The sequence below is a fragment of the Lytechinus pictus genome, chromosome 18, assembly GCF_037042905.1.
Source record: "Lytechinus pictus isolate F3 Inbred chromosome 18, Lp3.0, whole genome shotgun sequence".
In the NCBI taxonomy this organism is placed as follows: Eukaryota; Metazoa; Echinodermata; class Echinoidea; order Temnopleuroida; family Toxopneustidae; genus Lytechinus; species Lytechinus pictus.
The window spans coordinates 10242381-10260047 of NC_087262.1; the positions used below are offsets into that span (position 1 = coordinate 10242381).

Here is a 17667-nt window from a genome sequence, read left to right on the forward strand (position 1 = left end):
ATATTAATATGGATTCCCACAATAAAATTAGCCCTAACTTTTTGAGCGACGGCATTATGTGAAATAACTCATAGTAAACACATTGTTTTAATATTGTCAACACATTGTCATCTGTATGATACAATGTGTTGATAAAGCCACCACATAGTCAACAGTAAGTATACAGTGTACACATATAACCAATAACATAATGGGCGCTAGTGCGATAGTTAATCCTAGATTTAACCCTCGTCTAAACTATGATTTTAACCCACACCCCTATGGAATGCTGGGCCACATAATATTTCTTCATTTTTCGAAGCAATTGTAATGTATCAATGCATTAACATTCACAATATTTTTTTTATATTTCCCTGTTACGTCTCAATTAATGTTTGACAACTTTTTGCAGCAGAATAAAAATAATTAATAAGTAGACAACTGGCACTCCATAAAAGTGTGGACTAAGTTATCAGAATAATACCAAATGTGGACACACCGTGAACAAGGTGTGATGTGTGTATCACATAGTCATGACACACACAGGCCACGCAGTGAAACTGTTCGCACTGAGTGGTTGATCTTCTCCACTGTGTAATAACGACAAACACACTGTGTTCACATGATTGTTACAGTGCGTTCACACAGTGTCCACACAGTGTCTACACTGTTAAAAACCCCTAATTTTACAGGAAAAAAGAGAGAAGATTTTGCAAAAAGCAATAACAGAATCATTCTGTAAATTCATAAAACAGGAATTTTTCTGCAATTTAACAGAACAGGTCTGTTTAAAAAGGGGAAAAGAGTGTTTTATTAAAGGAAATTTGTAAGGTTCCATACACCAAATACCAATTTCCTGTAATTTTACATGATATAATGTAAGATTACTCAATCTGGTAAGATTACAGGTGTTCTCGAGACTCTGTTGCAGGAACTTCTTTTATTTTAAGGATAATTTTTCTAACAGTGTACACAGCGAAGATGGAAACCACTCTGTGAAAAAAGGGTAGCCATTATATGGACTTTGTTCTACACAATGTGTTCATAATGATCCACACACTGTGATCACAGCACTAGCGCACAGTTGGGGGTATGGGGCAATGGACCCCCCCCCCCAAAAAAAAAAAAAAAAAAAAAAAAAAAGAGGAGGGAGACGAACGAACAAACGGAAGTTTCACGATCAAGAAAAAAAACAGAAACAGAAAGAAAAAGAAAAGGGATATGACATTATTTTTTGAATATGTCAAAATCCTGTTGACAAAATCTATCACGAAAGTATATTTTGTATAAAGAAGTCTCTCTTTTTTGGCTCGTTGGCAGCTTTTAAAAAGTATTTCTTCATATGCCATTTCGAATCCCTTCATTTTTGTCTCGCCTGCATAGCAGAGCGAGACTATAGGCGTCGCTTTTCCGACGGCGGCGGCGGCGGCGTCAACATCAAATCTTAACCTAAGGTTAAGTGTTTGAAATGACATCATAACTTAGAAAGTATATGGACCTAGTTCATGAAACTTGAGCATACGGTTAATCAAGTATTACTGAACATCCTGCCCGAGTTTCAGGTCACATGACCAAGATCAAAGGTCATTTAGGGTCAATGAACTTAGACCATGTTGGGAAAATTATTTTCAAAATTTTAACCGAAGGTTAAGTTTTTGAAATGACATCATAACTTAGAAAGTATATAGACCTAGTTCATGAAACTTGGGCATAAGGTTAATCAAGTATTAGTGAACATCCTGCTCGAGTTTCAGGTCACGTGACCAAGGTCAAAGGTCTTTTAGGGTCAATGAACTTTGGTCAAGTTGGGGGTATTTGTTGAATTACTATCATAACTTTGAAAATTTATGGATCTAGTCCATGAAACTTGGACATAAGGTTAATCAAGTATTAGTGAACATCCTTCCTGAGTTTCAGGTCACATGACCAAGGTCAAAGGTCATTTAGGGTCAATGAACTTTGGCCAAGTTTTGGGGGGGGTATTTGTTGAATTACCATCATAACTTTGAAAATTTATGGATTTAGTTCATGAAACTTGGACATTAGGTTAATCAAGTACCACTAAATATCCTGTGCGAGTTTCAGTCCACATGACCATGGTTAATGATCATTTAAGGTCAATGAACTTTGGCAGTGTTGGGGGTATATGTTAAATTACCATCCTAGCTCTGAAAGTTTATGGATCTAGTTCATAAAACTTGGACATAAGAGTAATCAAGTATCACTGAACATCCTGTACGAGTTTCAGGTCACATGACCATGGTCAAAGGTCATTAAAGGTCAATGAACTTTGGCCGTGTTGGGGGTATTTGTTGAATTACCATCCTAACTGTGAAAGTTTATGGATCTAGTTCATAAAACTTGGGATATAAGAGTAATCAAGCATCACTGAACATCCCCTGTGAGTTTCAGGTCACAAAACCAAGTCAAAGGTCAGTTAAGGTCAATAAACTTAGGCCATGTTGGGGTAATTGTTGAAGTGCCATCATAACTTTGAAAGTATATGGATAGAGTGAATGAAATGTGGACATGGGTGTAGTTGACAGTCTTAAGTCTCCGTTCAAATGTCATTTATGGTCAATGAACGTGGTATTATGTCATTATATGAATGATGTTTTTGTGAATGATTATTTTATAGTAGTTTTCAAAGTTAGCACTGCTGCTATATTAAATTGCGTAATGCAGGCGAAACTGTCAGAGGCGTTCCACTTGATTTTTCATTATGCTTTACAGTGTGGTGACTATGTTTTATTTCCGGCAACTCGTATACAAGCTGTAGGCCTAGGTCTATTTTCAGGGTAAATTGCCAAGTCGTCCACTGCCAACTTGTCCACATCTCACCACATGGTCTACCTTCATTTAGTCTAATGTCATTCCGTCCGTCAACATTTTGTCCAACAACCATGTTCAATAACCATTTGGTCAAACCATCACTTCGTATATCTATTATTTCTTACGTTGTCAAATGAAAATTTGGTTCACAATCAACCATTCTACAGACTAATTTTTGTTAAACCAAGTAGATATTAGACGAAATGGGTAACGCCTTACTGGAAGTAATACAAATTGTAAATGGGCTAAATGGAAATTAGACCAAATGGAGAGGGAATATGATTGGACCAAATGGGATAAGACCAAACGGGAAGTAGAGGAAGTTGGTGTAGAGCAATTGGCAATTTGCCTAATCAAGTTCAAGTGGTCATGATGTTGTACTACCAATCACTGGCGTACAGATGGGGGGCATGGGGGCTCTTGCCTCCCTCCTTCCCCCCAATAAAATAAATTAAATGAATAAAAAAAATCACGACCATAAGTAAAGAGAAAAGGAAAGAAAAGGAAAAAGAGAAAAAGGGTGAAACGTAACTTTATTTTCTGAATATTATGTCAAAATCTATCAAAAAATTTGATTTTGTAATAAAAATGTCGACATTTTTGCTCGCTCTCGTTTTGATCAATTTTACCCGATATGCCATATCTAGCCCCCTCAATTTTGGGGGCTCAAATACACCACTGCTACCAATGCATACCTACTACGTGTATTTAACGAGATGTATTTAACACTGAAATGGTTTTAAAGTTCACTTTTCCTTTACATCTGATAACATGAAAAATGTTTTTATGAGAGGTGATGAAAAAAAAAACCAGATATGATGTTTGCATTGAGAGACCAATTTTCTATCAAGGCTGTAAAAAATCATAAATAACCCTTTGATTTGGATAATCTCACTGATAATGTACAAATGATATACAAATATATGGCACCAGTTAACCCTAAAAATCACCGATATAGTTTGTATTGTTCATTCCAACTAATCATATCTGAGTGATACACGTCTGCATGGTCTGTAAAAACTCAAACACACACACCCACACCCACTTCACACGATTGTCAGTATTTCGGGAAGTGTTGGTCAAACTATGTTGCAAATTTCATTTGGTTGTTACACAAGCACGGGCAATACACATTTTTAATATGAGGTTGGAGAATCTAAAAATATCATTGCCATATTAATACCACGTAGTTACGATTATGCAAATTAGTATGATATTTTTCTTTGCTTACTCGCTAAGCGCACTGTTTGAAGAATCGTCAATTGCAGCGTGCGTATAATCTGGCACCTGTACAATTTCCACCATAAATCGATAAAACAAAAAGATTAAATGAACGTGCATAACACGGTATTAATATTCAGTGCAGAATGGAGAAGTGGGTTATAATATCCCCGTTTTAAATGAAATCATCTATTAATACATGTGTAAGTCCTGTTAAGTTGCATTTGACCCAGGTCAATTTGTACCCAAAAGAATCATCATCACTAACCATTTTAGTTACGTCGTTGCTGCTACTGTACATGGGAATGTGAAATAAGGAACCCTTTCAATTGATAGCATATACTGGATACTACAAGGTCAAAGAAAATATTGACTTTATCTTCCATTTTCAAACATCATGACATAAGAGAAAAAATGAGGTAATGAAGAAGGATAAGAAAATATGAGATTAAAAAATGAAACGATAAGGAAAGATAATGTAAAATAAGGTATGGTAGGGTAAGATAAGATAAGAGAAAAAGAAAAGATACATGAGATAGGAAAGGATATTAAAAAAGAAAATAAGGAAAGATAAGGAAAAGAAAGGGATGGAACGGAAAGGAAAGGAAAGGGAAGGGAAAGGAAAGGAAAGGAAAAGAAAAACATTGTATTTATGGGCCCCAGACAATTAATAGAAGATGAGCTAATGTAATCGATACGGTAAGGTTGTATAAGCTAAGATGAGCTAAGATAAGATAAGAGAAAAGAAGATCGAAGAAAAGAGAAGATAAAGTAAGGTTGGAGGGTGTAAGGTAAAGTAATGTAACGTAAGATAAATAAAAGAAAAAGTAAACAGCTGATCAACAACATTCCATAGGGTATGACCAGGGCCCTGTCTTACAAAGAGTTGCGATTGATCCGATCAACCACAACTATGGAAAGCCAGCAAAGTCAACAAATAAAATGCATGTTTGTTTCAAATGTTTTTTTAGATATGATGTATACTAATACATTCATTGTTGTCTTGACGATTTGATGTGCTCCTCTTTGTTTACAAAATCCCAATGTGCAAGATTTTGATTGGAAAATTACGACGATGATGGATTTCAATGTAGTTGAGATTGAATTAATAATTGAATTAATCGCAACTCATGGTAAGACGGGACCTAGGCTTATGAATGCGCCCTTATAAATATTCCTTCCTTTCTTTTTTTAGAAGCACTGTTTACCCCCCCCCTTTTTTTCCCCCTCAATATTATGAGTTTTAAGTTTCCTGTATGTTATTACTCCTATAAGTATGTAGACTTGACCCACTTCTGTTCTCCTGTAGGGATTTAGTCAAGTAGAGCAAGTGACCGCGACCTGTAAATCGAAGATTGTATTCCATGCAATTCACAACAGCGGAATTAAGCAAGATTATATTTTTCAATTCAATAATAAGGATGCTCTTATTTTCAATCTATCTACCAGTATCATTGTATTTTTTTCGCTTCCCTCTACTCTCTAAATGCAAAGGAGCTAATCTGCTCTCTAATTATACTCCCCTCAGAGTGAGATGAGGGACCAGTCCTGATGGAATGAGATTTCAATCCTTCAAGATTGATTTTTTACTTAATGTACTTTCACTCCAAAAAGGTAAAAGTTCACTCTAGAAAGATTGAAATCTCATTCCATCAGGATTGGTTCCTCATCTCACTCTGAGAGGGGTGTGATTAGAGACCAGATTAGCTCCTTTGCATTTACAGAGTACATGACAAATTCTCCCACCAAGCCATGACCATGGAGTTCTCAAACATTGATAAATGCACGGTGAGCGTGATTATCGACGAATGAGAATGTTATTTTTCACATTTTAACCCTCCCTATGCCGAGGGGGGGGGGGGTAAATTGGAGCCCCACCTCCCACCCTCCCTCGACGTTTCTCGCAATATGTTTTTGGAACACGAGAAGCTCTCGCCGCAATGTTTCGTGACTTTTTCCCTTAAAAGTCTGCCGCATCTTTTAAGACCTAATTTTCGACGCCCGGTACGCAGTTTCGAAATAACACAACATTTTGTAAGTGCATGTCAGACCAAAAATGCTCAAAAAACATGATTTCGTGTATAAAATCATTGTACAGTGTTTTTTCAACCAAAAATAATAAAATGGGTAATTATTTTTATTTTGCTGGCTTAAATGGAATTATCTTATTTTGCTGTTTATTATCAAAAATGTCCCAAACAAAGTTCATAGAAAGGACAATGAAAACAAGGTATACAAAGAAATACATTAGAAATTGATCGTAAAATTAGTGATTAGGTATTAAAAGAGAGAATATGTAAAACCATCTAGTTCTCATCTTCTTCCATTTTCATTCTATATCCTTCTTACAGGCTGACATAAAGTACGGAGTAATCACCCAAAACGAGTATGGCTCATCCTATTCGAAACAGCCTTCGGATAGGAGGTATTTATTTTGGCATTTCATACGCTCTGATCTTCTGGTTGACGTTGGTTACTTTAGTGGAACACCATTCTGGCGTCCAAGGTATTTTTTTCTCAAGATACTTCTATTTTATGGATTTAAAAAGAGTAAGACCATCATTCAAGTACACTCTAAAAATGAATAGGGGTAAGTCACCATTAAAAGGGGTCAGGAGTGATTTTTTTTAAAGGGCGGAAAACGCTTTCACTCCTTTTCACACTTTCCATCCTTTTCACCTATTGTGTTTTGGAGTGTAGGCACTAAGTTCAAAAGAGAATTCAGTCCCAAATCACACTTAGAGTGAACTGTATAACCTCATCGAGTGCAGTCCCTTTTGGAGTGATACAACTGTTACCAAGATGGACGTGACATGACTGAAAGCCAATTTTCCTAAGCATAAACTTCGATCCAAGTATTAAGAATTCCGATTTATCATCATTCAGTTTCAGGCAATTAGATACAAGCCATGTCTTAAGGTCTTGTAGACATGTTTCAAGTCTTGTGATAGCCGAGGTCAGTGACGACATTGAAGGTTGAAAAGACAAATAGAGTTGTATGTCATCGGCATTAACAATGGTATTATGCCATGTTTACGAAATATCTCGCTGATTGGTTGCATATAGAGGGAATAGAGCAGTGGGCCTCCTACAGAGCCCTGGGGTACAGCAAACTTCAGAGTAGTTAAACCTGAGATAGAACTACCGATTCTAACATACTGAGACCTTGATACCTAATGAGTTAAGCCTTCCAATTAGGATAGTGTGATCTACTGTGTCAAATGCTGAACTCATATCAAGCAAAATGAGAGCAGTGATGTTACCATTATCCATTTCTCTATAAAAACCATCTGTTAAGTAAACTAGTAGTGTTTCTACACTATGACCAGGCTTGTACGCGGATTGATGTGGGTCAAGTAACTCATTCTCTTGTAAATATGATGTAAGTTGTGAGAAAACAACTAACCCTCCCCTTTATGACTTTATCAAAGTGTCTACAGGTAGGCCTAAGATAGGACTATAAATGCGTTTGAGAAATGTTTGGAGATTACGATTTGTTAAAGAATTTTTGTGAGAAACCATCTTAATATGACTTATAAACATGTATACACATATTTCCATGACTAAACCTCATAATATAGGCAGTAAGATACATCTTATAGTTTTATTTCTCATTTTAACTTGGGATGGTGTCGATCGCCATCAAATTCCTATGTCAGTTTTTGAAATAAACATGATCAATAACATTATCATGTCAAGCAGGGCCGTTTTCAGAACTGAAGTGTCTACCTTGGTATTGTTTATTATTACTTTTTTATATTATCATTATTAACATTATTATTATCACTATATCCATGATATATTGCCATGTCTTTTTTTACAGGATCTTGTTCAATCAATTGTTTGGATAATAATTATTGCCTCTGTATCGATTTCGAGTGTATTCTTGACGATCCATATAAAGAAACATATCCCAGTGGTAAGTTAAGAAAGAAAAATATGTCAATTTTTTTCATTTTCTAAAATGCAATTTGTTTGATGTTGAAACAATAAAATTTTATGTGTTCTTCTGTACCATGAAGCACTTAGCAAACAACACAAATATTAGTAGATCGCAAAGCTTGAAGTTTGACGAACGGATGATAGACACTGCGTACTGGCTAAATCAGCATTAGCGAGCTTTCGCAATTGTGACGGGGAAGGATTCTACAACATAGTAAATCTATTGAAACTTCTCGACAAATCTTAATGAACAGCTAAGAGGCCTTTGTCGATAATTGGTGAACGGGGACGTCTGATCGTTCTAAGATTCAGAGCTGACGAAAAATTGCAAATAATGTCCAGCGTCCAGGACTACAATTGCTGTTTTAATTGACAATTATTGATTCTCAACGTTCCATAAATCGTCTGCGAAGTGTTGTGAAAACTTCTTGTCAACTGATGTACTGATATATTATACAAATATACATGGTTTGAGGAAGTATAGTAGAAATTTGTTTATCCGAGGTTGGTTCGGCTCTGATTACTATTTTTCCCGAGGGGATTTGATCACCGATGAATTTTATTTTTCTGGTGAAATTAATATGATTAGTCACATGAAAATGATGAAGGGCTCTCGACCAATCAAATAGCAACAAAGTTTCAGTAAGGGATATAATGTATACTGCTTTAATTTTGATTTTTTTTTTCGTTGCCTGTTTTTTATAGCTTCACCTGTTATGGCCTAAGAAAATGCATTTTCCGTGATATCCTGTGTTCTTCCGAATTCTGTGATCCCCCTTCCGTATTGCCGAAAACTGGAAGCGTTAATTGTATAAGGGTCAATCTCTCCCTCTCACCCCCCCCCCCCCTCTCTCTCTCCCTAACCTTGCAGGAACACTTATGTTCGATGTCGTAGTATCATCGGACCAGCCTCCAGAAAATGTTTCCATTCGAATATCTCCTGATTCTACTGACAAAGAGGCGGTGAATATATTCAGTATCGAGGGTCTTCAAGTTTTCTATGATGGAGGATTCGACTTTGAGGTAGGTTTATGGATTCCGCCATGAAATTTGCTTCGGAGACATTTGCCCCGATGAAAATTCTGCGCATTCAGCCAAACATGAAATCTTAGGCTAAGTTCACAACCCCCAAAATTAGCCTGCTCGGCGTCCGAGTGGCGAGTTTTTAGCCGAGTTCGCCGGGCACCGAGCGGCGGCCGTCTGGGCACCACTGGTTTTGGGGGCATCGCTCGGTTAAGGGCGGAGTTACACTTTTGTCGGCGCCTGCTCACTTATCACTCGCCGCCTAAATACACTTGGTGCCTGGGTGTTCGCCGCATGGGCCCCGACGTAATAAAGCGGTCGCCGTCGAACGGTCTTGGTCAAAAATTAATCTTGATGGATCAAGGCTGTTGAGCGGTCACCGGCCGGTCAGAGATCGGTCGATGATCTCGCGGCGAATTTAAGATCGGCCGGGCAATTACTTAATAAAAATAGGCCGGTGCCGGTGGGAGACCGACCGGAAATCGGTGGGTCATCAGCCGGTCATTGCTCGGACGCCAAACAAAAAAGTTCCCCGACTTGACCCAGATTTGGACTTGGGTAATGGGTAATCGACAGGGCACGTATGCTCGGCCACCGATAAATCTTTTTACAGCCAATGCCTGAATTCCAGCGGCGCCCGAAAAGGCTACTAATCGGTCGATCGCCGTCGGTAACCTCTAAAACTGAGTATATCCTTATTCCTTACCCTTACATCATTTGAACCAAAAACTCTAACCTTATTCCCTCTGAGATGGCGTGTCACCCTTTTGGTTTATGATACGTGTATATAAACAGAGTAAAGTGCGTGCATGGAGCTACTATAGCTCCATGGTGCAAGACAGGGGCGGATCCAGGATTTTTCAAAAGGGGGGTTGCACATTTTCCCCGAGGAAAATTTGACAAGCAAAAAAAAAAAAAAAACTGATCCTCGCTTTCAAGGGGGGGGGGCACACTTGTGTTAGAACGGCATATTTACATTACAAATTTTGATTATTCCTCTCGAGGGGGGGGGGGGCACCAGCATGATTAGCCCCCCCCCCCCACCCCCCGCTGGATTCGTCAGTGGTGCAAGACAACAGCCACCTTTCGCAAACCTCAGAGACGGTAACATTAGGGTCCCCTAACAATTAGGGATTAATCGTACATTCGATTTTCACAATTAATTGTATATTATAATCAATGGAATTAATCATAGAAAACTGTTCTACATTCATTGCTAAGCTTTGTGATACAGGCCCTATAGATCTGCTTTTCGTGTGCAAAATTCTTTCACGTGACACCCGCACCATAATTGAATCCCGTTTTCATGAATGTACGTCTGGTCATCATCGTATATGCCCCCTGAGCAGGCGGCGAGCCTCTACTATGACAGCTGGCAGGAGATATTCGAAATGCAGGGCCCACAATAGATTATGCCATGGATAAGAAAGTGGTTTTACAAACAAATCGAGTACATATTGAGTGAGGAAAAACTTACTGAATTAAGGCTTAGATATAGATCATTACAGTCCATCGAATCGATATTGCATTTAATGTGGATGATTGGTGGGTCACTGGCAATTGATTCCATGGGTTAAAAAAAAAACAATATGCCTCTAGCACACAATGTAATGGGCATTATGTTTTACTTTCCCCAGAAATGGGGGATTAGATTCAAATTCCCGGTGTACCATTTCCATTGATGAGTGGATACCAGGCACGACCATGGGGTTTCGAAAAGAACCGTAAACAAGGGAAGCAAATCTTTTCCAGATTATGAAAATGCATCTCTTAACAAGTATTTGGCTTGTGAAACCCTACAAGTATTGGAAATATATCCCTTTTTTCAGTATTTTAAACATCGTTTTTGACACCCTTATAACGTTAAAACGTTACCTAGGCCTATACGTAACGTACTTGCCTACTCTGCCTCCTTTTACGCGTGGTCGCGCCTGGTATCCACTCGTCAATGGAAGTGGGCCCCCGGGCGGCCTCTCGAGCTCTGGGAGGAACCAAATGTGGCTCTGGAAAGTCGTCCTAAATCGGATATATCGCTGTTACCATAGTAGAAACCAGAAATGTGCACACAAAACGCATATTGAATGTTTCCGTTGCAGATGCGAAACGAAAAAAAAAATCTCATGTCACACAATTTGCATTGCAGGACAGAGTTTTACGACCATGATGACGGGCCCAAAAGTCTCTTCCAAAATCAACTACCGTCGTAAATAAGCGTTCGCGTTCTCCAACGAAAGGTCGGGAACATAGTCGTAGCTGAACCCACTTTAATCGTTTATTACATGCTTTAGGCATAGATGCATTCGTTATGCAATTGGTAGTAAATTTTTTTAGCCTGATATTGCTAAAAGAAAGTTTGAATGCTTGTAATCAAGCAACCAGAGGACCGGCTACTTAAGGTCCTTTTTGAGGGAATTGGTATTGAGGTATAAGGCCTCATCAAAGGGCACTAGGCGCACCAGTAGATAGTTTTGAGAAAACTTGGGTCACCGGAATCCGAAACCCCCGCCAGCTCATGGACAACTTCATTGTTTCTTGTGTTCCAAAATAACAAAATCAAGAAAAACAATTATTCTCTTCGTAATTACCAATGTAGGATTAGTCATGAAAAGCCAAAAACAAATTTTTATAGGAGACGGCGGTCTCTATACAGGTATTTAATATTGTTTAATTCTTTACCAAGTAATACCCGTCAGTTGGATATGTTCTCCTTATTTATGAGATTCTTAATTGCATCGACTTCTAACTGATCTGCCGAGGGGGGGGGGGAGGAGGAGAATTTTTCTTCGTGCCGTAGTTTTATGTATTTTTACTTACTTTTCTTTGTTTTTAATGTTATTATTATGTATGTTTTATTTTGTGTGTTACTTATAATACTTATGTTCACGGACTTGCTGAAAAGCAGTCTGTCATGACTGAATGTAAGTTTCACCGTAATTAAATATATATAAATACAATACCGATTGGTTTCAAATACAAGAAAAAAAATATGTAAATATTTATCAACACACGGAGTAGAAGGCTGGTATCCATCCAATGCAAAATATTAACTTACTTATTGCGTAAAACATACCAAAAAAAAGGAATATACAGAATTGTTTTTAACTGCCCGTATTTGTTTAAGCCTATGTGAATTTCTAGTGTTGCTGGTGATGGTGTGCGGTTGTCTGGGTGTGTGCGGGGGCATATGGATGTACGTGGGTGAGGATTTGTATCAAAATTCTGCTGCAGGCCTCGTTATTCTTTCAAGAAAATCTGAACATGTTACACCTATTCTGAAATCACTTCATTGGCTTCCAATACGCCAGCGCACCCACTCTCAAATGAGAGTGGGTGTACATTGAATTGTATGTGAGTGAGCAGATTTCTGGGCGTGCAGGGGTGTGTTTTAGGGTGTGTCTGAGAGTGTCTGATCTTGGCAAACATTTAAATTATTTTAAAGTTTTCTGTGTATGGGTACCATTCACCAGATGAATTATTTTATTTCTCTCTTTTTTTAGAATAATTCTGTAATCGAATTCGTCATCGACTGTAATGACTCGGATGGCTGGAGTAGCGGAGCTGATGTAAGTTATACAACTATTTTCTACATTATTACTATTATCGTTTTATCATTATAACTGTTATTGTTATTAGAACAGAATTTCCTGGTCTTAATCACGAGTTAATCATTAAGAACAAATTGTGTTAACATCTTCCGGAATATCACGAACATGCGTTTGCTTCTATCGTTTCCAAAGGTACATGTATGTGGAGTTTGCGTTTGAATTTACATGTGTTTCATTAGATTAATGAACAGAGTGGGTTTTTCTCTCTATCTTTGCAATGATTTCATATCGTCACGGCTTAGATTTAGCATTTTAATCAATTTATAGAATTTATACCATTCAATAAGCTTAGTGATATGCATTTAATTGGTCAAAGTAAATAGGTCACTTATACACATTCTATAATCAAATCTCAATTTCTTTCAATATTGTGTACGCAGTATTTATTACTCGATATTTCTTCTTATTTGAACAAGATTTGTATAGTATTACATTTGAGCATCCAAAACACTTATATTCCAATATCAATATTATAAAGTATACAATCATGTTTAAGAAGGACAAATTAAATACTGATTATAACTATGATGACGGAACGATTATAGTGGTGCAAAACATGAAGGCTACAAGTAATCATAAGAATATCAACTGCATATTATGTTTTAGTGCACATCCTGGGACATATAGGATATATTTTGAAATGCCACAGAAAAATATTTATAACGCTATATTTCTTGTTATCAAAAAGAAAATTCAGACACGCATTTCTTTCTTCTTTGAAGAAAAAAAATTCACTGACAGACTGTTTGTTATACTTGCACTAATATCACAGCAGATATCTAGATTTTACTGAAGGCCTCGTTTTAAATTTATGAGAAATTTCATTAGAGTGTAGAATTTTAGACAAATTATTTCATATCAAAATATGTAATTATTAGTTTTATAACCCTCTGTTTTCATGAGGTTTTTTTTTAACGAATAGTCGCTAGATCATGAAGTGACTGTGACAGACGTTAATGAACATGCACCCTATTTCGATGTAAACATCATCACTGCCACAATAGCAGAGGTAAGTTCAGCATTATATGTATGCCATCTTTATTCAAATATATCAATAAATTGAACACCCGACAAAGACGACAAGGTCCATAAAACATTGTACACATTAAAACGCTATTACAATTTTCATACAACGCTGTTTACTATTATTATTATTATCATTATTTGTTTTGGCGTCACCTGTGCCTGGGAGGCGAAAAGCGAACTGAAACACTATGACCCGCAGGTCTCTCCTCCCGATATACCTGATTGGGGGGAATGCAGGTGGACCACTACACCGGGGTTTCCCCCTACTCTTATACGAATAGTGCAGTGGAACTTTATGAACTTTATACATGTTATAGCAGTTTTACAAAAGTTTGAACAAGTGTTTTAAGATTTTAAACAACAAAGTTTGCTTTCAATATTTTATTCTCAATAAATCAAGCATGATTGTTTAGCCCGTTCAACAATTACTGTTAAGTTAACATATTTATATAAAATTTAGATTTATAATTTTATAATTTTAGTGGAAAATTTATTAGAGCGTAAATAAATCAATTAATATAAAAATATGTCATTGGCAGGGTAAATCGGATAGAAGGAAAGCGTAAAAAATAAGGAAGAATTGCGACGAACAATCAAGCAATATTAGAATATAACTTTTTAAAGGGATACTCCTGGCTAAAAATAATTATATCTAAGGAGCGCCTTGAGCACCTAACAAGGTGGATATGTGCGCAATATAAATACCCTATATTATTATTATTATTATTAAATAAATTGAGAAAATTTCACTTCACAATTTGGTGACTATGTTTTCTTTCCTGCAACTGGTACATAAGCAGTAGGTCTATTCTCAGATAGTCTAATACCTCATACATGTTAAAAGAAAGCCATCTGGTAGTCTGGTAAAATTGCCCTTTGGTCCACACTACAATTGTTCTAAATTCTCAAATAATCATTTACTCTAATACCCGAGTGGTCTAACTTTCATTGTGTCTATTAAATTTTTAATGTGAAGGAGTACTCCGGGCTAAGAATAATTATATCTAAATAAATAGAGTAAAATTCACTGAGCAAAATGCTGAAAATGTCATCAAAATCTGATAACATTTACACTTATTGAATTTTAAGTTTAAGCAATATTTTGTGAAAACGTGTATATTCAAGTCGTTAATATTCATTAGGTGGGCTGATGATTTTATCATTATTATTCAGTACTATCCATATTAATACAATTGATATCAATATTGTTGTCATTGTTTCGTTTGAATTATCATCATCATCATTATTATTATTATTATCATTAGTAGAAGTAGTAGTAGTATTATTATTCTTTTTATTATTATCATCATTATTTTCATTATTACTATCAATAATTATAACTAATTATTATTTATTATGATCTATCATCATTACTGTTATCATCATATTGTATTTTTTACTTTGCTCTCTCTCCCCCTCTCTCCCCCTCCCTCTCCACCTCTCTCTCTCTTTCTCTCCCTATCTCTCTCATTCTTTCTTTCTCCGTCTCCCTATTTTCTATCTTCTCTCCCATATCTAATCTCAGAACGCAGAGAATGGTACGCTGCTGGTGACAGATGTCCCCATTCAAGCTTTTGATGACGACGGAACAGATGTCGACTTAAGTTACAGTATCTCAGATGTGCGTATTATGATACTTTACAAACGTTTGTGTTATTTTTACTTAATAGTTGATAATGATAGTAATTATCATGAGTATTTACTACTACTATTACTACTACTACTACTACTACTACTACTACTACTACTACTACTACTACTGCTGCTGCTACTACTGCTACTACTACTATTATCACTATTATTATTATTATTATTATTATGATCATCATTATCATTATTATTATCATTATTATCAATATTATTATTATAATCATCATTATTATTATTATTATTATCATTGTCATCACCATTATCATTATTAGGCGTGGCAGAAAGAAAAAGGCTGCGGATGTAGCAGTGGGTTCACACTCCTTTTTATTGTTACGATACTGCAACAAATAACAATGAAAATTTAGTTTTAAATTTGATTTCCTTTTTTTTTCATTACAGGAAATAGATCAATCATACACTAAACAAAACAAAAATAATAATCTTACATCTCTTGAAGATTCAGTTCTGATTACTCAATAAATGTATATTCCAAATGATATATATATCCAAGTTGGCTGGCAAAGGTTCCTTAAATTAATGTTCATAATGCTGGCGATGATGGAATTGATGTTGAAACACGATGAATAATAAGAGTCACTGTAACTAGTTGAAATGTCTGTGAAGACGATGTTGATGATGATGAACAGTCAATTTCAGCAATCCATGGGTTGAAAAGCGTTCATTAAAACAGGTTGATGATCTCGATGAGAACTGAGAATTCCTCTCTCGAATTAACTGTAAACAGTTTATTGATGGCGTGCAAATAATTCCACAGAAGATAAATGTTTTATTCCAATTGGAAATAAACTATGCTCTGTAGTAAGTCTGGTGTGAAACTTTGAATTCTGATCTGATATGATGAAGAAACTGCCAGCTTATATATATAAATGTCCACTATTCTGGAAGCTTTTAGTATTGTCTTTAAAAAGAACATTCGCGTTCTTTCTAGAGCAGTTCATTTCTAGAAGACTCTTGAATGACCTCAGTGAAATTAACAATGTAAACAAAATAGATAATCCTATAGTAGGTGGTTTCAGACCGCCTCGAAGTTCGTCAGTTCCAGGTATTCTCTGATCGGGAAATTTACCCCGATCAGAAAATACCAGGTATTTTGGTAATGTGAAAGCAAACTACGCGTAATTTCCCCGAAAGAAAATACCCGCTAAATAGTAGGTACTTGGCGAAATTACGAGAACTTTCGCGGGGATTTTTCCAAGGTCGCAGGTATTTTGGCGATGTGAAAGCAAATTACGGGAACTTTTAGCCCAGCGTGTCATTGGGTGCGGCGCCGTGCATGGGTTGCTGCTGGGCTAGTGATTTTGAATTTCGCGCCTTGCTGCTTATCAGACCATACTGCGCATGCTCGTAACTTCAGGAACTTATCCCGAAGGGTATGTTTCAGGGCGGTGTGAATGCAGGAATAATTAATGGGTATTTTTCAGCCTAAAAAAGTTCTCGTAATCTAACGGGGATTCTTGTGATCGAGGCGGTTTGAAACCACCTTATATTGTCTATCTTGTACATTCCAGAAATAAGAAAAATTACTCGGCCTCATTAAATAGACATGCCTAACAAAGCTTTACTGAGACATTCTGGAATATTTTTAATCATTACATGCTGTGAATATCCTCAAAGAGGATATAATCAAATACATGAATGTAATTGCTCTTACAATTCTTATATATAACATTATGCTAAGGTTTCGATCTTGTTTTACTGTATCCACACACTTAACTTAAGCCCTGATGAAGACCAGTCGTTAAAAGGTCGAAAGCTTGGCATTAAATGACTCGAGTGAACCAATATTGCTACGTCCTCAGCCTCTTTCTTTCTGTCTAAGCTATAATACTAATATAATGCTGCACCTATTACAATACGCGGTCGAAGCATATATCAAAGTTGATATGCATGTACAAGCATTATTATGATGTAATAATCTAGACATGGGAATATTATTGAATTTTTCATATTTAAGATTACTTTGCTGAATTATGTTATAACATGATTAAATTGTTGCATATGAAACGATCACGTTGATTAGTGACATTCTTATAATTAATAATTGTAAATAATGATTATAATTCTTATAAAGGGTGAAAGTTAAGCTCTTTCGGTAGGCCTACTACAATAATAAGATCAAATGAATATCAAATAATTGAACACTACGCAAAAGGGAACAGGACATCCTGTTCGAGGAAGCTACGGTGGATTAAAAAAAAAATGATGTTAAAACGTCCTTTTCCTCTTTCATTTTTTATACAATCGACAAAAGGCCGGCGACAGTTGTGATAACCATTTTTTTTTTATAGATGTGTTATAGTTTTTTCCATCCTGCTTCGATTCTTATGGGTAAGCACACCTGGCCTCTTAACTTTAAGATGGGGCTCAT

At 36.4% G+C, this 17667-nt stretch overlaps 1 protein-coding gene across 1 annotated transcript in view; it reads left to right on the plus strand.

Moving 5' to 3' along the window:
- The first annotated feature begins 6383 nt into the window (after positions 1-6383).
- LOC129281561 (protocadherin Fat 4-like) overlaps positions 6384-17667 on the plus strand; it is a 74736-nt gene continuing 63452 nt past the window's right edge. The window contains exons 1-6 of the mRNA XM_064113374.1: positions 6384-6538; positions 7856-7951; positions 8846-8997; positions 12495-12560; positions 13525-13611; positions 15154-15249. Coding sequence (XP_063969444.1) covers positions 6421-6538; positions 7856-7951; positions 8846-8997; positions 12495-12560; positions 13525-13611; positions 15154-15249 — 615 coding nt within the window. The 5' untranslated portion in view covers positions 6384-6420. The remainder of the gene's footprint in view (positions 6539-7855; positions 7952-8845; positions 8998-12494; positions 12561-13524; positions 13612-15153; positions 15250-17667) is intronic.